Below are 25,864 nucleotides of genomic sequence, written 5' to 3' on the forward strand. Positions count from 1 at the left end.
ATTTACTTCTTAGTGGTTTTGTTTTGTTTTTAAACAGGGTCTCTTGAAATCCAGCTGGTCTTGAATTCACAGCATTGCTGAGCCTCGCCTTGAACTCCTGATCCTCCAGTAGTGCAGGGATCACACCAGACGCCAATACTCCCAGTCCTTTTTGCCCAGTTCTTGACAGAATTGGGCTTTGCTTGGGCTATCCAGGTTGCTATGGCAGGTTCACAAGGGAGCTGAGAGCATGCGTGCTTTGCCAGTGACGTACGTGTGTGAATGCAGGGTGAGGTTGTTCTGGCAAACACTGTAAAAAGTCACAGCTTGCAAACTCAGTGGAAGTCCCCAAAGAAAATAATTGTCTAGAGAGCTCAGTCATCTGTTGTCACAAATAGCACAGTCGTCACTTCCTCTGTCCATGGTATGCGAAGTTGAGCCATGCACGACAGCCTTGTGTGTGTGTGTGTCTGTGGGCATGCGATCACATATGTGCATGCGTGTGTGCAGCAGTAGACTGCCATTACCCTCATTTCCTTGATTGATTTCGTTGAGGAGAGGGGGACATCGGAGTGGAGAAGCAGCATGCCCAGGGAGGTGTCACAACAGCTAGGAGCCCAGCAGAGATACAAGGCAGGCTTCTCTGCCTACAGGAGCCGCCTCCATGCTGTGCCGGCCCCCGCAGATGATACAAATCAAAGTGAAAAGCCGCCAAAAGGGAAGAAACATGCAGCTATAGAACGCCATATCATGGTGGGGCTTCTATTGTATGGAAGACTGAATAATTCTCTGCACTCAGAAGGCTAAAGCTGGGGTAGAGGGTTCAAGACCATGAGGGGTTGCATAGCAAGGCCACATTTCAAGAACCAAAGCTACACAAAATGCGGAGTTGGGTAGCTTCTGTTGACGCATGGCTGGGATTACAGCAGACAGACAGAACACTGGGTCTCTACTTAGCTGCTCTGATAACCTCTGAGGCAGGCAGCATGCGATATACAGTGTGACCACAGTCTCCACAACCACACACTGCACTTCAACCAGAAACCTTCTTGTTAACTGGCTGTTTATTTCAGACAGGTTGCTTGATGTCTCTGTGGCACAAGTTTCTCTTCTGAAATGGAGCTAGCAGAAGGGAGCAGTTGTGCAACTTGGATGTGTTGGTGTATTGTACAGTCTGTAGAAGAGAACCTGTAGACCCACATGTTCAGGTGTGCTGGTGTATTGTACAATCTGTAGAAGGACACCTGTACACCCTCACGTTCAGGTGTGCTGGTGTATTGTACAGTCTGTAGAAGAACACCTGTATACCCTCACGTTCAGGTATGCAGCTGTATTGTACAGTCTGTAGAAGAACACCTGTACACCCTCACGTTCAGGTGCGCTGGTGTGTTATACAGTTCGTAAAGAACACCTGTACACCCTCACGTTCAGGTGTGCTGGTGTGTTGTACAGTCTGTAGAAGATCACAGCAACTCACCAGGAGACCAAACTTACGGAGATGCTGTGTCCGTACCGTGGAGGGACACTTGCTTACACCTTTCTTCGCTTTTCCTGGCCCCAACAGACCCAGCTGCTCCAAGCTCTGCAAGAGAGCTAAGCATGACCTCACAGCTTAAGAAACTGCAGGAGACCATTGAGCAGAAAACCAAGATAGAAATTGGGGACGTTATCCGCGTCAGAGGCTACGTGCGCATGTTCAGAGAACAGCGAGAAATCAGCGCCACCCTTTACTGTAAGCACAGGGAGTTTCTGCCAAGGGAGCTGCTCTTCTGGGTGTGTGTTCTGTGAATGCTTCTTTAGTTCCAAGTCAGACTGGCAAAGATTTACGTGTAGTGGGGAAGTTGTGTTTAGCATGCTGTTTTTAGGAGAGCAGCACTTTTAAATCTTATTTTGAAGAATGTTAATTAGAAGTAAATTGGGAAAGAATGAATAATGGACTCTATAGAGATGGCGAGTTTATCTGGACAGCACCGCCGTTTCTGAAGTACTTTGAAATTCTAAATGTCAGTCCATTAGGGCAGAGTGTTCCAGTTCTCAAAAGGATGGAAATGTCTTGAACACCATTAAGCCCATTAACTCTAATGAAAATAGCTAATTAGAAATAGTCCCAAATCACCCCCTTTGCACTGTGCTGGCTGGTTTTTAGAGGGAAAATCTCAAAAGCAGCCAGGCATGGGTGACACACACCTTTAACTCCAGCACCCAGGAGACAGAGGCAGGCAGATCTCCATGCATTTGAGGCCAGCCTGGTGTACATAATGAGTTACAGGCTAGCCAGGGCTACATACAGAGGCTCTAGCTTAAGTAAATATAAATTTCAAGGACTGGCCATGTATCAGCATAACACAACTTGCTGACGACAGTCCTGTCTCCACCCCAGATGTGCCTGTCACCCTGTAGGCATTGACTTCTCTCTTAAGGGATGGCTGGGGCCTGTCCTGCGACTCCAGACTACTGTCCTATGGGGGATTTGGTCGTGGAAGGAAGTGCTCCCAGTGTTCCTTCTGTGGCATCTTGTTCTTGGGTTGGTAGATAAGGTGGACGATCCAGTGTGGAATATTCAGACTGCAAGGATGCTCGAGCTGCCAGTGCTCTACAGGAGAGTGTACGACCAGCCCTTCCGCGGCCCAGCCCTAACGGAGGAAGAACCACCGGAGTAAGTCTCCATGTCCCCACTTGAGAACATGACGGCTGCAGGGAAGTCTAGCAGTAGGAGCCAGATGCTGGGGTGACGGCACAGATCCTCAGATACCCACCTGAGTACAAGAGGCTCCAGTCCTCTCTGCTCCAGCTTCCTCTCCTGCAAAGTAGCGGTGACTACAGCACAGAGGCTGTAGGGTGTGAAGGACACAAGGGTGTTATAATTAGACTTACTATAGGAATAGGGGGAGCCCGGATGAATACTGGGTGGCAGCTGAAACTTCTCCAAATCAGAGGAAAACTCTAAACTCACAGATCCAAGAAGCTTAGCAAACCCTGAGGTGAGAACCATGGAGAAAACTCCACCAAGGGTTTTCACAGTCAAAATACTGTGCCACGGGGGACCACGACCCCATCCTGCAGCTCCCATCATAAAACAACAACATGCCATGGGGACCACGACCCCGATCCTGCAGCTCCCACTATAAGACAACAACGTGCCTTGGGGACCACGAACCCCATCCTGCAGCTCCCACTATAAGACAACAACAGAAAGAACTGCATTGTTTTCAACCAGAACAGATCTTATTCCTGCATAGTAGATTAAACAAACAAAGCCTGGGAGGAATAGGAATATACAGGCATTGGCTAAAATATGAGATGAGATAAAGAAAATCCCTTCTCAGTGGCCTCCCAGCGCCTTCAGCTGGGAGAACAGAATGAGGAGGTGTCTTTCTTAGGGTTACTTTTCTGTGATGAAACACCATGAGGAAAGTAGCTGGGGAGGAAAGGGTTTATTTAGCTTACACTTCCACATCACTGTTCATCATCAGAGGAGTCAGGACAGGAACTCCAGAAAGAGGGCAGGAACCTGAAGGCAGGGGCTGATGCAGAGGCCGTGGAGGAGTGCTGCTTACTGGCTTGCTCTCTGTAGCTTGCTCGTTCTCCTTATAGAACCCAGGACCACCATCCCAGGAGTGGCCCCACCCACAGTGAGCGGGCCTTCCTCCATTAGCCACTAATTAAGAAAATACTCGACAGGCTTGTCTGCAGCACACTCTTCTGAGGCATTTTCCCAACTGAGGTCTTCTCCTTAAATGACTACAGCTTGTGTCAAGTTGATGTAAAACTAGCTTGCTCAGGAAGATACTTTTTGTTGGGTTGGGGCAGAGGCACTAGAGAAACAGCTCAGTGGGTAAATTGCGTGTTCCCCAAGTGTGAGGACTTGAGCTCAGATGTCAGCCCTATATTAAAATCTGGGCAGACCTGTAACCCCCACAGTGTAGGCGGCAGAGACAGGAGGATCACTGGGACTTGCTGCCCATTTCTTTACCTCTAAATTCAATGAGATCCGGTCTCACGGGACTAATGTGGAGAGTGATAAAACGGAGCACCCGGTGTCTCCCTCTGACCTCTGCGTGCACACAACACACACACACACCGCACACACATGCACCCTCACGCACACATATCAATCACACACATTCTTCTTTTGCCATGCTAGAGAATGAACCAGGACCAAACTCACGCTAGGCAAGTGCTCTACCTCTAAGCTGCACCCCCGCCCTCTCTTTAGTTTTTTAAACATATAAATATATTACTTATACAATAAGCCGTACTTTCAAGCAATCCAAACAGTAGATGTTTATCACACAGAAAGTGGAAGCTGTCTCCAAGCACCCCTACCCAGAGGTCACCAGTGTTCCTAGGTTGCCATGGTTCCCTTATGTGCCTTTATTCTGTGCATCCACAGCATGAACATCACTTAGATATTTAGTGGGATTTCTTCTCCCTCTCACAAAAACAGGTTGGCCTGTTTTTATATGTGTCATGAGTGTCTGTCAATGCATACAGTTCCATCATAGCTTTCCCTTTTTGTAAACAAACAACAACCGCGGAAAACAAGCACCAGTGTAGAATGGCGTCTCCTAGATTCTGGTTTTATGCACACCGAAAGGAACCTGAGGCGACGATGGTTTCTACAAGGCATTTTAAATTTTGCCCCTGCAGCAAGACAGGCACTTTGGATCTCGCCGGCCTCACATCTTTGTTGAGTGAGAAAATCAAAGAATTCCTCCAGGAGAAGAAAGTGCAAACCTTCTACCAGCAGGACTTGGAAATGGTGGAGTCCTTGCAGTCCCTGGCCAGCCAGCCTGTGGTTCACAGCACCTGCTCGGACAAAGTAAGTGCCGCGTGCTCATGAGGGCCTCGGTCCCCTCACCTGCAGCTGAAGGGTGAGGGCGTGCGTGACTGGTGGAAGACACGCGGGGTGGGCTTCCAAAGCAGATGTCACGGTTCTAGCGTGTGCCTTCCTATTCTAGAAAGGTCACTGAGCACTAGGAATTCGAAATGTGGCTGGGCCTGCCCTCGTCCGCTCTTCACTTAATCACGTTGCTCTTATGTCTGAGCAGAGAATAATAGCAGACTTAGGTCACGGCACCTCGTTGCCAGTGCTCGCTGAGATGGGCATTTAATCTCTGAGCAAGTAAATGAGGGTAAAGAAGTAAGAGGAGAGAATCATCCTCCCTCCAAGATGACGATTGGCCAGCAAGATGGTACCTGAACCACGGTTTTTAATGGCTTCGTCTTTTCCATGAAAAGGTCAATCTATATGTTGTAGGAATTCAGATAAAGGCCAAGCTGTATTCATGTTTATAACTGAAAAGTTCAAAGACAAAATTTTCCTGTTGCTCTTGGTGACGCCTCCATCCAGTCTTGTGTTCCTTGTATTCCAGACTGGTTTGTTGTTCGGTTTTCTATGTTATATGAAATCAAGACTTACTAGGAATTGCAGGTTTAGGCTTTTCCTTGCCCTGCTGTTCTTGGGTTTGACGCTGTTGGGTGTGACTCACGTATTTACTTTTAACTGCATAATCTCAGCTCCCGGACCATCTCCCGGCCTCCTCATCCTCTCTGACCGCCGCGTGCCCCTCTCTGAATGTCACTTGTGCCTCAGTGTGTGTGGTGTCCCTGGCACTCGTCCTCCCTGCCCTCCACCAGTTTCATTGCGTCTGTGATGTCACCGGCCCATAGTGTTTGTCCCCGTTTGTCTACCGGAACGTAAGGCCTGTGAGAGCAGAGGTCGTCTGTCCCATTCTTTACCCTCTCCATGACCTCCAACAGGACTGGAGAGGGCGGACTCTAGTCAAGGAATGATGGCTATTTTAAATCCAGGTGGTCCCAGAAAGCGACAGGTGTGTTTCCCTCCCACCTCTCTCCCGCCTGTTCCTGGTCTCCAGGAGAAGCACCGTCTTAGTCTCCTGAGCATGTCCCTGGCCTTATGATGAGCTTATATTGACAGTGGTAATTGCATCCTTTCTTTTTTTACCCAAATGGGAACACACTTTGGTTTTCTTCAGGAGACTGAGGTTTTCAGTGAGCAATGCATCTTTCTGTGCTTTCCTGGTAGGACATAGACTTTGCCACCATCTAAAAGCTATCATTACCTGTGCCCGAGTATGAGTTCACACACGTACTCTCTATTCTGCCACTGTCCTGACATTTTCCAGGCTTCTCCCATCACCAACCAGGCTGCTCTGGGTGTCCTGACTTATTCTGCATGCTGCTGGTGGAACAGGTACCACCCCAGCTCCTTCCTGACCCTTGCTTCTCGGATTTGTTTACACAACTAATTACCTGTTCCTGGCAACAGTCTGTGCCCAGTGACCCAGGGACTCATACACAGACATGAGGGGTAGTGTTTCAGGAAGCGCTCAGATGGAGGTCAAGGCTGGGAGCTTTGTTCTTGGCCAGGGTTGCCGCAGCTCGCCAGCTGTCCTCCCTCCATTGGCCGGCTTTCCATTGTATCATTTGGAAGACCCTCCTAGGGCTTCTGATGGCTCTCAGTGTGTTTGCCAGTACCTCCCTCCGGCCCTGTCTTCTCTCCCCTTTTCCTTTTAAAACATCTTTCAAATTGTGTGTGTGCACGCGCATGCACTTGTGCACATGCCACAATGAGAGTATAGAGGCCTGAGGACAACCTGTAAGACTCCATTCTATCCTTCTGCCCTCTGGGGCCCAAGGACTGAGCTCCTATTGTGAGACTCGGCAGCAGGTGCTTTCACTTGGAGGCAAGCACCTTTCCCGGCTCAGCATCTCATAGGCCCTCCGTTTTCTTTTGAGACATGTTCTTGTTCTGTGGTCTAGGCTGACCTGGAACTTGCTGTATAACTCAGGCTAGCCTCAAGTTCATGGTCCTTCTGCATGAGCCTCTTGTGTTTCAGGACTTCACATGGGTGCCCCCATTCCATGCCCACTATGAGGAAACATTAATAAGTAGTGAAGGCCACCCACCTTCATGTGGAGCCACATGGCTGCAGTGAACTAGAACGACCTGAGGACTCTCCCGGTCAGAATGTTTTATGGGGGAATTCTGGTGTAGCATCTTTTTGAAGAAGCTTAGAAAAGACAGTTGTACCTGTCCAGTGCTTTTTAGAAAGAAACGAATCCGGTGCTGTATTTGTTTTTCTTTGCAAACGATTTCTTTCATCAATAATGGATCAGTCGGTCAGATTGCACTGCTTGGGAGGTCAGCGTCACTCAGCTGAATTCCATCTAATAGCACCCTGGGAGACTGCAGATGCTCGCAGTGGCGCAGAAACCCGAGAGCCTTGGGCACTCCGTTATCACTCTCGAAAGCTCAGTTCCCTTTCTTTCTCTTTCTTTCTTCTGATGTATTTTTTTTCTAACATTACCCTTCTTAGCAAATCCAGACACATGATAAGCAGATCTTGCAAAGCCATTGTGTCTCCGACAGCTGGATGGATGCAGAGTTTGTTTGGGAGCGCAGACTATATATATTTCAGGAAGCCGCCCAGTTCCTGCAGGGCCTGAGCCCCATCTCACTGCTTCAGTCTGTGAGCAATTTTGGTTTCCTGAATCATGCCTGTCTGTCATTGTTCTTTTGAAAATGACAAGCAAAACACAGATCTCAGTCCAGGAAGCTGCTGGTGTTTCAGAGGAGACCTCCCACCCCCACCCCAGGCCCTGCTCTCGGGACTGTGGTCTTTAAGCACATCCTGAGGTCACGTGAGGCAAGTGTCTTGGAAAGGATGTTTCCCATATTGTTTGCAGTGACTGACGCTGAGTCTGCTCCTCTCTGTCAGAGCTGCAACTACCTTTGCTCTCCCAGGCCCGTGAGCCCTCTCCCGCCTCACCTAGCCTTCCAGAGGAGGGAGCTGGTGCCCGTGGGGAAGATTGCCCAGCAGTGTGAAGACAAAGCTGTGACTAAATCAGAGCCGAAGCACACAACAGTTCTCAAGTGGGCCCCTCCAGAACAGACTTCCGGCTGTGCCTAACCGCTGGCCTGCTCAGCTGAGACAGGCCTCGAGTGTGCTGACTCAGCACAAGACAAGCCTGTTGGGTGAATTCATAAACCAGTCAGTCTGGGGAGTTAGTCGTAGGTGATGAAAGATGAAACTTACTTCTCTTTCTTCCCTGTGCAGGTGGAATCAAAGACCAGCACCACTTCCAGTTCAGTCCACAGTGTGTTTAAGAATGCTCTACAGCTGCTGGGGGACAAAGGATTCGTGTTCCAGAGAGATGGCGGCCCTCAGAAACCCTACTACGTAAGTGTTCATAGCTAGCATTATAAACACTTGTTTCTAAAATAATCTTCAGGAGGCGTGTAAGTCGGAAGCACAGGTTAGCTCTTACCTTCTCGCAATCTAACTCTTCTCAGCACTGGTTTTGTGAAACAGGCCTGCTCTGTAGCCCAGGCTGGCCCAGGCTGGCCCGGGCTGGCCTTGAACTCATAGCCCTTCTACTTCTACTTCTCTAGTGCTGAGAGAGTAGGTGTATGCCACTGCACCCGACCCATGCAGCCTCTTGAAACCTAATATCCTTCTAAGTTATAAGTATGTTCCTATGGCTTTTTTTTTTTTTTTTTAAATAGCAATCTTCTTCCAAGTCAGAAATCCTCATCCTCAGCATCACTGGACCAGATGGGAGTCAGGGACAGTCCTGCGCAATGTAGATTGTTGCCAGCATCCCTGGCCTCACCCACTGAGCGCCACAGCGTCTCCCGTGTTGAGACAAAGGCATTACAACTCTCCCACTGCTGGAAATAACACTCTGTGCTTTGGGCCCCATGCTCCGTCCCCATCACCTTTGCACGTCAGGACCTGTGAATCGGCCTCACTCTTCCTGGCTGTATGAGTATTTACCAGAACTTTCTAGTCATTGTTTTGTGTCACACACTACGGTGTGGTGTGATTTTTGTTGTCACAAATAGTGTTGCCCGCTCTATCTACTTGGCCATCTCTGTGGATTCGTGCTAGTATTTCCAAGACCTCCTCAGGAAGGAGTGTTTCGGGAATAAAGAACATGTAGTCAAGCTTTTGGGTGGCCCTACCAGTCAGCCCCCTGCAGGCCTTGCCCCTCCCCACAGAATACTGGCATGGTCGCTGTTGGCCTCATTCTTTTCAAGTTAAAAGTCTGCCTCTTGCTGCCTATGTCTATACTGGAGGCATAAGTGGAGACTCGAGGCCTCCTGGAGCTACCTGTGTCCCCTGTAGAGGTGGCTGAAGGGGACCGTGAATCTCCTGGAGATAGGCTGGTGGTGGCCACACGGCTTTCAGATTCACCAGTGGGTTCTTCAGTGGGGCATTTCCTCTTTGGAGAAGTAACTTGTGGGAGAGACAGTCCTGTATAACACCAGTGCTGTGTCCCCCCGTCCCCCCCCCCCCCCCCCGTCCAGGGATGGGAGGGCACAGTAGGACATGGCAGCCATTGTCAAGCCAAGCAGGGCCACTCAGTTGGAGTCCTCTTGGACACTTGTTCCTCCTTGCTCTCTGGGTTGGCCTCTCCATGGGTCTGTAGGCTTAACCCCCCCCCCCCAGCAGCGACAGCCACTGCAGCCAGCTGCCCAGGGCGAGGTGTGGCAGGGCCGGGCCGTTCCTCCTCTGACTCACCGTGAGCTGGAAGGGGTAGTCAGACAAGGATACACGCCATGCCCCCTCTGTGGCTGACCCCTCCCCTTCCACTCACGCCTGATTTGTGGGTTTCCTTCCTCCCGAGGCCCTGCTGGACATAGTTATCATAGCAATGACAACCCTTCTGTTTGCATTAAGTTAAAAGTCGTCGAGTGCCCTGCTCTGGAAGTCAGGTCTCAGGCGGTCGTGGGCTGTCGCTACCGCCCAGTTCTTCAGTGATTACAGGCGTAGACTCTTCCTTCTTCCTCTCCCCCTTTATATGCTTTGTTTCTTTCCTTCCTTTCCCTCCCCTCTCTTTCCCCTTTCCCTCTTTTTCTTGGCCTTCCCTCCACTTCTTTCTCTGTCTTCTCCCTCTCTCCCCCTCTTTTCCTTCGTCTCATCCTCCCTCTTTCCGTTCTTCCCTTCTGTCCTCCTCTTTCCTCCCCTGGCTCTGCTGTTACTGTTTATTGCTGGACCTGAGCGAGTAACCTGCTGCTCGTTGAGAAGGAAGCATGCCTGTGTCTGCCTGTGAGGGCGGAGGGTATTCCAGTAGGTAAACTAGGTTCTCTACCTTGCTAGCTTTCCCATGCCCATTTCTTCTTTAAGTCTTCCTTGTTCTTAGAAGAAGAGAAACTAAAGAAATACAAGACAGGTGTGGGGGTGGAGAGGAAGGAGTGGGAGGATGAAGGCAGAGGTTTGGAGCACTTGTGCACCTTCAGACATACTACATGAAAAGACAAATGTTGTAAGTAGGTTCAAGTGTGGAACAAGAAAGCCGCCCCTTCAAGGCACAGAGCATCAGTTTTCTTTTACCTTCTGGCCCCCATGAACCTGCTCCTGGGAGTAAACCAGATTCTTAGGGACAGAGCTGAATGGCCCAAGTCCAACATCCAAATAACCTCTGGGGAAGGGCAGGTGATTGCCATGGGATTTGCAGAACCGCCCCACGTGCTGGTTTGAATTCCGAGGGACACACTGCTGTGTTCTCAAACCACATTTTCTCTCTGGACTCTAGGTAACGAGCAAGGACAAAGACCTGCACCAAAGGATCTACCAGATCGTTAAGGAAGAGTGCCAGAAACCAAATCGTAAGTGGCCTGAGGTCCAGGGGATGATGAGATGCATCCAGGGTTCCCTCCCCAGAAGAAGACGGGATCAGGATGTTCCCATTCCTGACTCAGGGAGGAGACAGCCAGGGTTCCTGTCCGCTCCGAGCTCAGTTTCCTCTTCATTAACACACGCTCTACCCGAATAGTTCCTTGGACTTTGGTTGGATGGAAAAGTCAGCATTGGAGCTCCCTCCGTTAAACACCCCTGGGGCTCCTGGTCCTGTAGAGGACAAGCTGGAGGCTGTTAGATGAGGCCCCCCAGGGATTTCCGACACACTGAAGTGCGCCACCATGCTCAGCTCTGAGATGTGCTCCTTCCTAGTCCCATCTTCAGTTGCATTGTTTGGTACCCGGGCTTACCACTGCCTTTGAATGTAAACGTGACATTTTCCCTCATTTCAAATATCAAGGCCTTCTAGTGTAAGGTGGACTGGTTCTAGACAGCCCGGCTCATGAATAATGAAATTCAGTCGTCTTGGAAACTGATGAGTTGTAATTGAACCGGGTTGGAAAGTGGTCTGCTTTTGTGGGGTAAGGTCGGCCTCTAGTGGCCGGACACTCACACTGCAGCTACTGTGACTGCACAGGTTCCATTTCACGCTAGTTACAAAGAAAACGTAGGTCTTCCCTCCAAGTCTGTCCGCCCTAGTCAGTCTTCAAGGTGACCTTTCAGAGCCTACCCTGCAAACACGTGCCGAAACAAATACTTCTGTCAACAAGATCCTGAAGCAGGAAGGGCTGTTAGCCCCAGGTCGCCTGTCACCCGCTTCAGGCCCAGACAGACAGGTTGAGTCACCAGGTAGAATGAGTGGGTCAGATCATCCGCCCTGCTGTTTAGGACCCAGTGACATCAGAACCCAATGTGGTGTGACAACCGGTCTTTAAAAAACAAACAAACAGGAAAAGGGGGTCTGGAGAGAAGTCTCAGCTTGTAAGAACACTGGCTGCTCTTCCAGAGGTCCCAGATTCAATTCCCAGCACCCACATGGCAGCTCACAACTGTGTAACTCCAGTTCCAGGGGATCTGATGCACTCACAGAGACATGCATGCAGGCAAGGCATCAGTGCACTTAAAATGTAAATATTTAAAACAAAAAAACTCAACACAACCTCTTATTTTAGTAAATGAATGTTGTTTGGTTTATTCAGAATAATAATAAAAGTGCCTTAAGCAGGCCTGATAATATGGACCTGTAACCCCAGCACTGAGAAGGCTGAGGCAGGAGGATAAGTGTTTGAGGTCAGCTAGGGATAACAGTGAGACACACACTCTCCTTTCCCTCTCCTTCTTCTTCCCTCCCCCCAGTGTGTGTGTGTGTGTGTGTGTGTGTGTGTGTGTGTGTGTGCATGCATGCATGTGTGTTTGCATGGAAGCCAAAGAAAGATTTTAGGTGCCCCCACTCTCCCCCCCCCCCAGTGCTGGGATTATGGTCTCCTGTCACCATCCCCACCCTCCACACACACACAGTGCTGGGTTACGGTCCCCCTGTCCCCATCCCCACTCTCCGTGCACACTCACACATAGTGCTGGATTTACAGGCGCACGTACAGCCACACATGATTCTACCCGGTGTTGGAGAGTTGACACAAGTTGGTCCTTATGCTTCTCAAACAAGCTGTCTCTCCAGCCCCCCTGGAGAAAGGGTTTAAGGAGATGCTGTGGTCCCTCCACTCTGAATCGAGGCCCCTCAGTCTTAGGTTGATGTGCATTGGGACTGAAGAGTTTATAGCTTGGCACCTGTAAAGTAAATGAAAGGGGTTCACGCTTCCTTCCTTGGGAGAACCTATAGCCTGGGGACCAGAGGTGCAGTAAAAACAACAAGTTTGCCTGGAAAGACAGCTCAGTGGGTAGACGTGCTCACTGCGGAAGGCTGACAGAGTTCAGATCCTGGAACCTACAAAAAAGCTGTGCTCAGTGCTACATGTTTGTATCCTAGAACCCCCTATAGCAAACTGGGGGGCAGAGTTGGGAGCCTGTCCAGGGAGCCTGTGGGCCAGCTAGCCTGGAATATACACTACAGTGGCAGAAACCGACTTCCAAATTCATGTGTGTGCCATGGCATGTGCGTGCACACACACGCGCACACATACACACATGTGCACACACATGCACGCGTGCACACACACACCAGTAAAATATTTTAAAGAAATTGACAGGTTTTATACACAGTCTGGTCAGCCCTGCCCAGACTAGCGAGTCTATCAGGGTGGATAGACTCTGCCTCTTGATCCCTTCAGGAGTGAGGAGGACCCTGCAGGTGGTCATGGCAGGCAGGGAAGCAGACCACTAAGAGGTGAGAATGAGAATTCAGTTCAGACCTCATCAACCTGGATCAAAGCTCAGGGAGTCTGATGACGGGGGGTTGTTATAGGCATATTTAAACCCAGTGCAACTTGGGAAAAGTTTCCTGGTGCAGTGTAGTCCCCAGTGTGTAAGAAGCATAATTCCATGGAAAATAAACCCAGGGTCCAGTTTCTTCCAAACAGATGGGTTCCAGAGACAGGCTGCCTGTATTAGCTTAAGGACTTAGGGAAGAATCTGGCCTGGTCACTCATACAGATAGCGTAGAGGTCATTGTGAATATTAGACACCTCTGGTTCTGGTTGTGGCAGTTTAGGGGGGCCCTGGCTGGCTATCCAGATAACATAAGGGTCATTTAGACTATTGGGTATCTCCACTCCTAGTTGTGGTAGCTTAGGGGGGCCCTGTCTGTAAGGGTCATTTAGATAACTAACCTGTCCCAGCAGATAACGCCAATTACTGGGCTGTCAATCACCTCCAATTCCCTGGTTTTCGAGTGGGAAAACAAACTTTATGTCTTTCTCATTGGAATCCCACATGCTTAATATTTCTGGTTTTCCTGGAGATCTGTGGCCTCAAGGGCATTCATGCTGTGCTCCCAACACACGAGGGCCTTTAAGAGCCATAGACCAGTCACCTGGCTTAGGTAACTCCCAGGAACTGGATTCTAGGTTGCATTCTGGTGCAAGACCTCACAGAAACTCTCTTAGTATTGGCTGTGACCACTTGTCTTCGCTGTTGTCGTAACCTATGGCACTAAACAGGATTGCTCCTAAATAATAATGTATGCAGATTCTAGAAATCCAAACAGTGCAAAACTGCACAGAGAGTCAGATACCATCCCTCCTCTACACCAGGCCAGCATCCGTCCAGGGGTGCTCCGTGCACTTGCATCGAGCAGCATCCGACCAGGGGTGCTCCGTGCACTTGCATCACGAGTAGAAGAGCTAAGTACAAAGCATGCACTTGGTTGTCTCATCTAGACTCACTGGCAGTCTTCAGCCCTTGGACACACCATGTTCTTTAGTGCAGCTGCTGGTGAATCTGAAATGACCGCATTTTGAGAGTAATGAGTGGGCACAGCCACTAGAGGTCGCAAGCTTGTTTTTGTTAGCCCAGGACCTTAGACCACGGAGAACCACAGATTGTCCATGTCCCACAGCCATTAAATTGTAAGAGAACTGATTCTTGTGGGGGTGCTGTGACTTGCTCGAGGCTGTGAAGCACACGAGGGTCAAAATGCTTCGCCAAGTGCCACCCTCGGACCTGAAGCCTTTGTTACCGTGTGAACGCCCTTTAGCTGGTTCACACCAGGGCTGGGCTCCAAGGGGAGGCTTTCCTTTAGAGATGTGTGTCTCTGACTCTGGATAATGTCAGAAGATGTCTATATGAAGTAAACTGACAAAACATAATGTTAAACATTCTCATTTTTTTGTTCTAGTCTGTTTTAGTCTGCTTGGTAGAAAGAAAAAAAAATGCTGACCATGAAAATAGAATTAATGATCCCTTATGGCTACAACCCTCAGGAGGAAACCTGAGGAAGGGGGATTTTTAGTCCTCAGCTCTCCCCACTGGGTAGTCAATGGTTTTAGTTTAGGGTCAAAGGTAAAGGTTTACTAAACTACAGTTGTCACGGATATGACCCAATGGAAGCCAGGAGAGGAAACATGGGGCAGGCTGAAGGTAGGAATCCCTTAGCCATGGGACTCCGTCAAGTAGGACATCTAAGAAAGACCAACTGAGTTATGAGTGTCCAGAGGTGTCCTCCTGAGCAGTCAGGGGTTCAGTGCTGTGTACCAGAGGAAAGGGTTGTCAGGACTGTACAGCCGTTAGGTCATGGGTGTGCAGTTCCTGACTGGAGTCCTTGAATGTTGAAGAGCAGAGCGTTGAGAAGTGGGCTGTGTCACTATAGAGACATACGTGTGGAGCCCAGACCTGGTTCTGGCTGTGTGATTATACTGATCGCTGCGTCTCAGCCCTTGATGCGAGAAGAGTCATCCTGGATCTCGCCGTGATGCCAGTGCTGGCTCAGGAGGCCTGGAGAGGGATAGCGGAGGGCCTGGCCATCACAGTCATGCTGTGTCTCCCCTTCCCCGCAGACGTGGAGAAGGGCTGCCATCTGATGCATGTCCTGAACTGCGTGCGCCTGAACCTGCACTGGGACCTGAGCAAGGCTGTTCTGCGACAGGTGCTGGAGCTCCTGGAGGACCAGAGTGACATCGTGAGCACAGGAGCTCAGTACTACACGGCCTTCTGAGCAGAGCTGCAGAGCAAAGACGCGGCCTTACCCCAGGCTCTCTCACAGCCATTGCACAGGGACTTACGTACATTTAATCTCATAATAAATCCAATATAGTCACTAGGAAAATGGGATTTGACTTCCTTCTACTTGCTGTGTCCCTGAGATAGATGGCTTTGATATCAGCCACGACACACACGAACCGTCCTTGTCACTTCCTGGCTGGACTGAGTGTCACTCAGAACAGAATGGGAGTAAGCAGTGCTGCTGGCTCAGTCACTGTGTCTGAACTCAGGGACCCTATCTTGCTGGAGGGACGTCCAGGGTAAAGGCTCCTGCACGCCTGGAACTGGAGAGGCAATGGCCAGGCAGCATTGTTGGAAAGCGTTTTCAGACTCCAGGCTACCAGATACATTCCCACCTGGCCCCCCTGATGTGTTAAAAGCGGACGTAGGGGCATAGTCTCCTGGAGTGATTGACACTTGCCTCTGCTTCCTGAGGTTCCACACTGGCAGTGAGGCCTAAGACCTGGGCTGCTGAGGTTTCAGATCTGCCTTGAACAGGAAAAGCATCTGGGGCATGGCGTGGTCTTTTAATGCTTTCCCTTATGACTTGAAAGTTGTCTCTGAACATTTGCCTGCACCCTAAGAGGTGCACAGCTAAATGTGTGGTCCCTTGGTGCCCCTGAAGATGGCAGAGGCTGTCAGCTAGCTGTCTGGCTGGTGGTGGTATTTTCAGGATTGCCGCTGAGTGTGCAGGACTTGCCATGCTCAGGATTGCCGCTGAGTGTGCAGGACTTGCCATGCAGACGGAGGCTCGGGATGTGCCCAGACAGGTGACGGAGTCGTGCTTAGGCTCAGAATGACAAGGTAGAGAAAACATCTGAGTTATGTAGTAGGCTTGTTCTAACAGCGAATGGTAGGTCCAGCCAGCAGAAATAAAGTGTGGAGAAAGAGTTGGAGTTAATTACAGTCATTTCACCGAGCGCACAGCTGCCTGAGTCTGCTGTGTTGGCTTTTGACGTAACAGCGTCGGGATGGCTCAGCTGGAAACCCTTCGGGCCCAGGAGCTGCTCCACCCGCGGTGGATGAGTGGTTCTACATCCACAAGCCCGAGTTCACACTGGAGATCCTGTCCTGTCCTGGCCCCTTCCGTCCTCTGGTGACTCCTTCACAGGATGATATAGACAGCTGCTGTATATATAGCTGTATATATATGCTGTATAGATAGCTACGTGTGGAAGGGTCTCGGCTACATAGGATCTGCATGGAGCTCTTCCTCCAGGTCAGCAGCTGTTCCATGCTCAATCCATCTTGATTAGTGGCCTTTCTCAGGTGGGAACCCAGCACTGGGAAGTAAAATGGGTATGGGCTGGATAGAGCAATCCCATGAGAATTCCTCTCCAGGGAAGACCCAAGTAGCCAAGTATGAAAGAAAGCGTAAACGCACAAGATGCCCATCACTGCCTAAGCTACAATAATTTATATGTGGAGAAGTTAAGTATGGACACAGGATGAAACACTACCTAGCCACTAAAATGATGGCGCGGGCGGCTGCCGTTGCTATGGCGCAGGACTCCCAGATGTGGTGGGAAGAAAATCAAGTCACAGGGCTGTTTGTGTGGTCCAACGCCATTGATATAAAACTCCGTGTGCCTTCATGGAGTTGCTAAATGTGTGTAGTGCAGATCTCCACGGACACAGCTCGTCAATTCCTCCTAGAACAGTGATTCTCAATCTGTGGGTCATGACCCCTCTGGCAAACCTCTGTCTCCAAAAATATTTACATTACGATTCATAACAGTAGCAAAATTACAGTTATGGAGTAGCAACTAAAATAATCTATGGTTGGGAGTCACCACGACATGAGGAACTGTATTAAAGGCTCATGGCTAATATTAGGAAGGGTGAGACCTATTGCCCTAGAAGCATTTGCTGCATTTGCCTTCCAGTGTGTCCCACCTGCACCTTCTCCTTAGTTATCCATCTCCCCAAATGTCCAAGACTCAGCTGCAGACCTCGGTTCTAGCTGTCTTGCTCTCCGGGGATCCTAACCTCATGGGCTATGTCATTTGCGTCCCAGTTGGCATGGGGTTGGGCCTGTCTGCCGTCCTCACATCCCTGTATCTAACCTCATACTGGCATCTGCTTAGATGTCCTGGAGACATCACCAACTTCATGTGTTCAGAGCCAGTCTGTGGATCACACAGCCCCTGCCTTGCTCCTCAGAGCCCCTGATGCAGAAGCCAGCTCCATTCCCAGATGCTCACATCGAGTCTAGTAACATCTTTCTCACAGCCCACACCCAAGCTGTACAGTCACAAATTGTTTTGACTCCTCCAAAATGTTTCTAGAATATACTTCTCACACCCGCTTTCCCCCTTCCTGAGGTATTGCTGTCACCTCCTCTCTGGCCTCTGTCACCGGCTTCATCACGTTCTCAGCACGGCAGCTACAGGGATCCTGTGTGGCTCCCACTCTCCATGGCTTTGGGTCTTCGTGAGGCAGGAGCCTGCGGCATCCCGATGGCCAGCAAGACTCTGCCGTGCCACCCCTCACTGCAGCTCAGACATTATTAGTCTTGCTGGGCCCTGTGCACCAGGTGTGTCCTTGCCTGGGGACAGGCCTCTGCTCTTCTTCAGGTCTCTGTCTACTTACCTCAGTGAGGCCTGCCCCAGCCCTCTTGGCTGATTGTAACCAGTTTCTGTTCCCAGCTTTGTTCTGCCTGTGGTGCCAGTCTCCGCCTAACACACTCCAGACGTTTGCCTTCTTTCCCTGTTTATCATCTGTCTCCCCATCAGAATGCTTTCGGAGACTAGAATTCTCTCGTTTCCTGTGCCCCCGTACCCAGGGCAGCGCCTGGTGCATCTTTCCTAAATCCCACGTTTGTTCGTGGCTGGATGGCTTCCAGCTCCTCATGCCAGACTCTCCTGAGGGTTTCCCCAGTGTTCGGAAATCTCTTCAAGCTGGGAGCACTTGGCATTAACATTCCCCAGAAACAAACTCCGCCAGGGCACCTGGGGCATAGAGACTCAGGTCCTTCTGAGGAGATGTGGCAGTGGCGTGTGTTGTCAGAGTGTCTTTACACAATCAAGTGTCACCCACCCCTCCTAGCTGCCAACTTGATATCTACCAGCATTCCTTGCTCATCTCTCCTGCTCCTCATCCCTGTTCCCCGCATCCCCCACATGAAAGTTTTTGCTTTCTTGAAGTCTTTGCCTCGGCTTCAGCTTCTGGACAATCAGTATTAATATCACACTCCTGATTGGTTTGAGAAGTGTTGTATAGGTAACTGTGTACTTCAGATGTTACTAGAAATGCTCTCCAGAGGCTAACATCTGTTCCCTTTGAAAGGTGAGCCATCAAATGCTTCTAAACTAATGTCTTCACAAATATTAGCTGCTTCACAAAAAAATAAGAATGGAAAAATAATAAGATGGCCACACAGGTAAAGCTAGTGACCTGAGCACCATCCTGGAGCCCTTGTAAAAATGGGAGGAGAGACCCACCCTACAGAGTTGTCCATTGTCCTCCACTTGTGAAGGGCGGAGTGCACACCTCTGAGCACACGTACACACACACACACACACACACACACACACACACAATAATAATACACTGAATGTAAGCTGGAGAAATGGCTCAGTGTGTAAGAGCATATACTGCTATCCCAGAGTTTCACTTCCAGCAACTACATAAGGAAGTTCACAACTACCTGCTAACCAGTTCCAGAAGACCCGACACTCCTTCCTCCTCCTGTGTGTTCATGCCACCCCACAAATTAAAAATTATGTTATTTCCCATCCCCACCCAACAGAAACACAAGTAGACAAGACTGAGAGTCCTTTCCCCGCAGCGGGGTAAGGACATTGCAGAGCTGAGGGGAGGTCTGGGAAAGCCCTTGGGGGGCTTAATGCAGTTGAACTACAGCTTATGTATAAGGACGAACCCGAGGGTCCCCTGAGAAGGAGGGGTACGGAGTAAAGTCCTCAGCTCTGGGGTATGGTTGTTTGGAGAAGTGTGGGCACACACGTAGCTTATGGAGGCGAAAAGACAAACGGTACTACTGTCTGGTCGTGGGTTTGTTTGAAGGGCCATGATTATCCCCATCTGGTAAACTACCAGTGCTCCTCACTCCGCTAAGACACTTCTTTGTAATTATTTTCCTCTCTGATGGTGTGCCAGGACACTGGCCAAAAAAGCCAAGTGGGATAAAGTCCATTCAACTGTGAGGGACTCGAGACTCAGTGCCAATGATTGAAACCAAGCGAACTTCTAATTTTCCATTGGCAAAGCATCTACACTTTCTCATTAATGTGGTTTTCTTCCACAAGTGGCTTCTACCAGGCTACCCAAAAACATCTCTTTGTTCCCTTCCTAAGTCCATACGAAGCCTATGGGAGACTCCAGCAGCGGGCTCTGGGAGAAGGGTGTGCATGACCATCCTGAAGGGTGGTGTCCCAAGACAAGGAGCTTTGTGGCTGAGCCTTGGATGCCTGCTGTTCTCCTGGCAGAGGGCTAAATGTGAGCCTATGCTCAATCAGTGGGGTTTCGTGTAGTGCTGAATTTTAATTCAGTCTATTTCTATTGAAATTTGACAACCTGTCTACTGCCTGCTAACCTTGACTGTAGTTATTAAGACAAAACAGGTAAATCCAGGAATAACACCGGGTTCTAGACTCACAAGAATTCCAAATCAAACTCCAAAATTCTGTATGTCAAAGTAAAATGCTATGTTTTCATTTGGAATCAGGAAGGAAATGCAAAGATGACCTGATGACTTTGGTTTGGGGTTTTGTTTTGTTTTGTTTCTTGCATCTATTCATTGTGTGTGTGTGTGTATAAACCTGGGCACCCATGTGTCAGAGGACAACTTATGTGAGTTGGTTCTCTCCTTCCATCTTGTGTTCAGGACGTCAGGCTTGATGTGGAGTGCCTTTACCTACTGAGCCATCTCACAGGAGGCAACGTAACACAGCTGCACAGAGTTAAACCAACGCAACATAAAAGGATCCAACACATCTTTGCATCATTAAACAAATGTTCCTCAGCATAAACAAATGTAACACTTCTTAAACTAATATTACATAACATTTCTCCCTTTTTGTCTAAATAAAAGGAAAGGCTTTAACTTCACCATAGTAAAACTAAGTGCAAAGGCAACAGCTATCAAGTAATAATTACATTTACAATATTTAGTCCATTTATATCTAGCAAATTCAGAGAAAATATTCCATTACCTGTCTTAGTGACTCCAAAGTTTTATCGCTAATTTACTTTCTATCATAACTATTATAACTAAGGAAAACTATAACTCTACTTAGTCTTTAACTCCATCAAAGACCTCAGAAAGATGTAATATTACCTAACAACAGAGACATCTAGCTGCCTGGACAGTCACCTAAAGTTCTGCAACATTGGGACATCTATCTTCAGCCTAAGGGCCTAGAATATCTGGCAGACTTTTTAGTAAAGCAGAAAATTTGAAGCACTGACCCACCTTGCATTGGCAAAGTTCATCAGTCACTTTCCTCTGTATCCTGCATAATGTCTGGCAGACTTCTGTAAAGCAGGAATCTCAAAGGACTGTCCTACCTTGTCTTGGCAAATTTCAACAGTCTTTTTCTTTGTGTCCTTATTGTTCAGTCTGTATAATATACCATCAGCAGTCAAAGCAAGAGCAGTTTCTTGCCCAAATGGTTAGCCTTGCCACATTGAAATCAAATTCCATATGGAGTTTCTTCAGTGACCATCATCCTTTTATGAAGTAAATTGGTTTTGCCAGAAGCAGATGTGTCTCATTGTCCCGGAAAGTCCTAGGATAACAAAACATTTTAAATGCCATATTCTGTAAGTCTTTGAAGTGTTGAAAATCACCTCATCTATCTGTCCAAAATATACTCATTTAACCCTGGAAACACCTCAATATACAAAAATCTATGCCAATGCAAAGTATCTGAGATTAATAGTTGTCTTTTTAATACTATATTCCTATATTCCCCTAAATGATAGCAAACACCCATGACCCACCAAATAACCAAAAACCACCTGCACACCATCTCTTGGGAATTGGGCATTGTTTTCTCTAGACTTTGTCCTGTTGTCTGTGGATTGAGGCATCTTTAGGGGATTTAGGCATCTCAGAAAACTGAGAGAATGGCCAAGTCCTGGGAAGACTGTGTGAAACCTTTGCTGGTGTACGTCACCTGTCAAGATTCTGGAGGTCTTCCCTGATCAAACCTGATCTGTATTAATCCTGAAGGAATCCACAGCCTCTCATTTCCTGTGGAAACAAAAACAAAACCTCTTTTCCAATGCAACATATTTTTGACTTCTTTTTTAAAGTTAAGATAGCCCTAGAGTTCAACTTAGAAATCTCGTTCACAATCCCATGTTTGTTAGCAGGTGTTGATGCTAATCAGCAATTAAAAAATTCAAAATCAACACAATACTATATAGGATCCAGATTCCCTGTGTATTTCCCATCACCATGTAGCTTTGTCTTCTTATATTACTTTTACTCTATTTAAAAATTCCCCCCTTAAAAAAACTATTTCTATGACTGTCTATACCCTTTCTCTTTCTTTTCTTAAACCTGTGCACATTCTAAAACACACTGGAACCTGTTCAGAGGTATTTTTCCTGTCTGGACCTATTTTTACTGTGTATCTCTAACCTTTTCTGACCTCATGAACCTTTAAACTGCTAAGCAACATGGATAGGACCCCCACCAAGGCTTTGGTGACTGATTCTCCAAGCTAAAGCCTGCAGCCTGGAAGGAGGTAGGTGACCAAGAACTGCATTCAGCCCCCAGGTCTGGAATGCCAGTGCCCTGCACTGTGGCAGGCATTTGTTACTTAGTTCTTTGTTTCTACTTAGTGTGAAAAAGACCCCTTAAGCGCTCAACTGTGCTGCAGTTAGGAGCACTTGCTCTTGCAGAAGACCCCGGCTCCACTCCCCCCACCCACCTGGGAACTCTAGTTGCTGATGATCCAATGCTGGCTTCTAACCTCTAGCACACACATGGTACACAGACATCCTAACTGCTGAACCGCTTCTGCAGCAGCCCTCCCCCCACCCCTGCTTGCCACACACACACACACACACACACACACACACACACACACACCTGCTTTTTCATTTACCATTAGTGTTGGGAGTCTTCTCTCTTTTCTGTGGGAATTAGCCAGTTAGCCATATTCTTCTAAATGGTGACATAGTTCCATTGTGTGCCTGGGTTCCAAACTCAGCCTCCTGTTGAGTACCACTTAGTTGGTTTCTAGTTTATAACTGTTGCAGCCAGGACTGCAGGGACACCGTCATAGGTTCAACTGTTGCAGCCAGGACTACAGGGACACCGTCATAGGTTCAACTGTTGCAGCCAAGGCTGCAGGGACACCGTCATAGACTTTTCCAGGAGAAAAGTGCATGACCATCTGAACTGATCCTGATCTGGTGCCAGGCACTGGTCATCCCAGAACACAGGAAATTGAGGCTGTGAGTTCAAGGCCACCCTAAGCCCTGTGGAGAGACTAAAAACACACACTAAAAACAAGTAAGTGAACAGACATTGGCAAACGACCAACTGGAAAGGCTGGTCCGCTGTTAACTGCCATCCACGATGGACAAGTCTGCTGCCCAGAGCTCCCCAACACTGATGAAACTAGCTCTCATCGCCGTTCTGACAGGGACGAATGACTGCTGGGATTCTGTTTGCATTTGTTTCGTGAATTGCCGTCTAGATGCTCACCTTAGACAAGGTGCTGTTCTGGGTAGCAGCCATCTCTTCCAACAGGAGCTGAGACTGACCAGTCACCATTCACAACAACAGCAGCTTCAAAACTAGCCCAGAGCCCAGTCAGTAAGAGTGGGGTTGATTCACAGCTGGAATAAACATCCAACTTACACAGTCCCAACTTGCTTCCTCAAGTGCTCAGTCATGTGTCCACAGCAACATTAATACATTAAAACAGTGGTGTGTGTGTGTGTGTGTATGTGTGTGTGCTTATTCATGTGTGTGAACATGGGTGTATTACATACCACAGTATGCATGTGGAGGTCATAGGACAGTCTTAAGCATCAAACCTAACCTTTCACCTTATCTGGGACAGGATCTCTCTCACTCTTGTATATGCCAGGTTAGCTGGCCTTCCGGGGAGTCTTCTGTCACCCCCATCTTGCCACAGATGCACTGGGATTGCAGAAGTGCACGATTGTGCCCATCTTTATGTGAATTAAATGCAGCAAATGCAGGTTCTCACGCTTACGTGGCAAGTGCTTTCCCCACTAAACCATCTCCCTATCCTGACTGATATTTCTTTAAAGATGGGCTCTCACTGTGTAGCCCAAGCCAGCATTGAATTCCCAATCCTCCTGCATCAACCTCCCAAGTGAGGGATTCCAGCTGTGCACCACCAGGTCTGGTTTTGGTGATCTCTTTAAAAACCAATCACGGCGTTACCAACCCAGACCTCTCGTAGACAGGACACCTGTCAGACACCGTCATCAGTGAGATACAAGTGGAAAACCAAGGATGTCGGTGGAAAATAGCCTGCAGAATGGAGAAGGGGGCTTTAGTTACAATAGAAGCAAGCTTACCAGAGCTGCCATCTGTATCACGGAGCCCAATCATCCAAACAGTCTGGGGTTTTCATTTTCTTTATTTGACCAGATTGGTGCAGCTAACTGGGGCACTGGGCAGTGCCCATTTTGATTGTCTCTGCTAGAAACGCTACCGTTGGGACTGAGAGTCTTTGTTCTTCATTCTGAGGACCAGGCATGAATAAGGGCACAAGGGAGAGAAAGGGGAGAACAGAGCAGGCTCACATTGTGCTTTTAGCTCTGCTTTTCAGAACAGTGACAGACAATGGTAGAAGAATGAGCTCTGTCACAGCTGCTGGCTTTTGTGCCACACTGAAATCTGTGGACAATGAATTTACTAAAAGATGAATACCACGCTACCATGCTGAGTTGCTAGCGAAGCTATTGTTTTCCCATACTCCTTTGAAAGTAGCAAGCAAACTTTACCTCAGGGAAGTTTTGTGTGGAGCTGAACCGGGGAGTCACTTGTGTAGACAGCTTACAGGATATTTACTGGGAAGCCTGGATCCTGGAGAGGATTTCCAGATGAGTAGAACCCAGGGACTGCAGACTGGAAAGTCCTTTCTGATAGTTCCATGGCAGAGGCCAGGATGGCAGAGGTCAGGACGGCAGACTTCTATGCAGAGGCTCTGTCTGTGGTGTCTCTGAGAAGGGCGAGGCCTCAGCCAGAGTCCTAGCTGCAGCTGAAATTCCAGGCCTAACTTTGCAAAGGAGAGACCCACAAGCCCTCTGTTCTGAAGGGACATTCAGATGGGAACCCTGGGCTATTGGCATAGGCTTTGGTCTCAGGAGGATCACGGCCCTGTGCTATTTCCCAGCTCTGGACTTCTGGCTTCCCATCCATCTCTAGGGAAGGGTGAACTTGCCTTGCTCACCCTCTGACTACCAGGATAGTTTGTCTGCCAGCCTAGAGGGTAAAGGCTCACCCAAGATGACTTGAAATGAAAGAACAGGAAAGTGACAAGTCTCGCCCACTTGAGTTTTGGAAGTTCCATAGTACGCCAGTTGAAAGAAACTGAAGGTGAATCTCAGAACGAGGTCCTTCCTGCCCGCTTGGATTTCAGAATGCTATTTTGAGTGAAAAGCAAAGAGATAATGTCATGGTGTGGTCCTGGAGAATAACACTGCTTGTTATTCTCCCAAGGAAAAGACACTGTCCTGCGTCACTGCTGAAACAACTGGAAACCACTCTTTAGAGAGGGAGGAAGAGAGACCGCCAGGATGGCTCAGCAGGTAAAGGCAGTGGCTACCAGGTCTCATGACCTGGGTTCAGTCTCCAGAACCTACATGGTGACAGAAAAGACCCACTCCCTGAAAACTGTCCTCTGTCCTCTGTCCAAGTGTGGTGGTGGTGATGTGTGTGTGTGTGTGTGTGTGTGTGTGTGTGTGTGTACACAGCTTCCCCACAGGGTCCATCCTCTCATGGATCTGCCCTGTCCCACAGGCCTTGTACATGCCAACCCATAAGGAAAGCAACCCATGAATACGACCCTGTCTGCACCTGACTGGGCAGGAACAGGAATATGCCGAGGAGTGAGCCACACAGTCAAACTCAGAAGATCCCAAAAGCCCCTGAGCCATGAGTCTTTTCTCAACGTGAAGAAGCACGAAAGCTTACATACTACAGTGGCAGCGGCTAGCCTGGCCCAGCCTGGCCCAGCCCGAGTTCTAAAGCTTCAGTAGCGTCAGCAAGCTCTGCCTGTGCCTGTGGGGTCTGCCTGCGTCTGGGCTTGCCTGTCCTTAGTGAAGGGCAAGACAGGGAAACCGCTCTCCCGGAGCTGACAGCTGGCTGGGGAGTGCTGGTCTCAACACTCCACTGGGGGCTGGGCCACCAGCACAGGCAGACTGGGGATTTCCTTTCCTTCAAGTGGGTCACAAGGCACGTGATTTAGAACTTTGGGTGCAACAGAATTTTGTTTGACCCCAGACTTTTAAAGTTTTGATAGTAACATTTAAAATTTGGTTACCATCTGTATATAAAGAAAAAGTGTGTGTGTGTGTGTGTGTGTGTGTGTGTGTGTGTGTGTGTGTGTGTGTATCTCTGGCAGCAGAGCTCAGAAACGATGCAGGAAAGCAAGCCCGGA

The 25,864-nt window shown here is 48.8% G+C and overlaps 1 protein-coding gene across 2 annotated transcripts in view; it reads left to right on the forward strand.

Annotated features, from left to right (window-relative positions):
* Stn1 (STN1 subunit of CST complex) overlaps positions 1 to 16,100 on the forward strand; it is a 36,880-nt gene extending 20,780 nt beyond the window's left edge. The window contains exons 5-10 of one of the 2 annotated variants that reach the window (XM_050145477.1): positions 1,544 to 1,711; positions 2,512 to 2,635; positions 4,630 to 4,801; positions 8,064 to 8,186; positions 10,546 to 10,618; positions 15,041 to 16,100. In XM_050145477.1, coding sequence (XP_050001434.1) covers positions 1,544 to 1,711; positions 2,512 to 2,635; positions 4,630 to 4,801; positions 8,064 to 8,186; positions 10,546 to 10,618; positions 15,041 to 15,198 — 818 coding nt within the window. In that variant the 3' untranslated portion in view covers positions 15,199 to 16,100. The remainder of the gene's footprint in view (positions 1 to 1,543; positions 1,712 to 2,511; positions 2,636 to 4,629; positions 4,802 to 8,063; positions 8,187 to 10,545; positions 10,619 to 15,040) is intronic. The other variant, XM_050145467.1, reaches the window with a different exon arrangement.
* The last annotated feature ends 9,764 nt before the right edge of the window (positions 16,101 to 25,864 follow it).

This window comes from Alexandromys fortis, unplaced genomic scaffold (assembly GCF_014885135.2).
Source record: "Alexandromys fortis isolate MF-2015 unplaced genomic scaffold, M_Fortis_MF-2015_v1.1 scaffold_16, whole genome shotgun sequence".
NCBI classification, from domain to species: domain Eukaryota; kingdom Metazoa; phylum Chordata; class Mammalia; order Rodentia; family Cricetidae; genus Alexandromys; species Alexandromys fortis.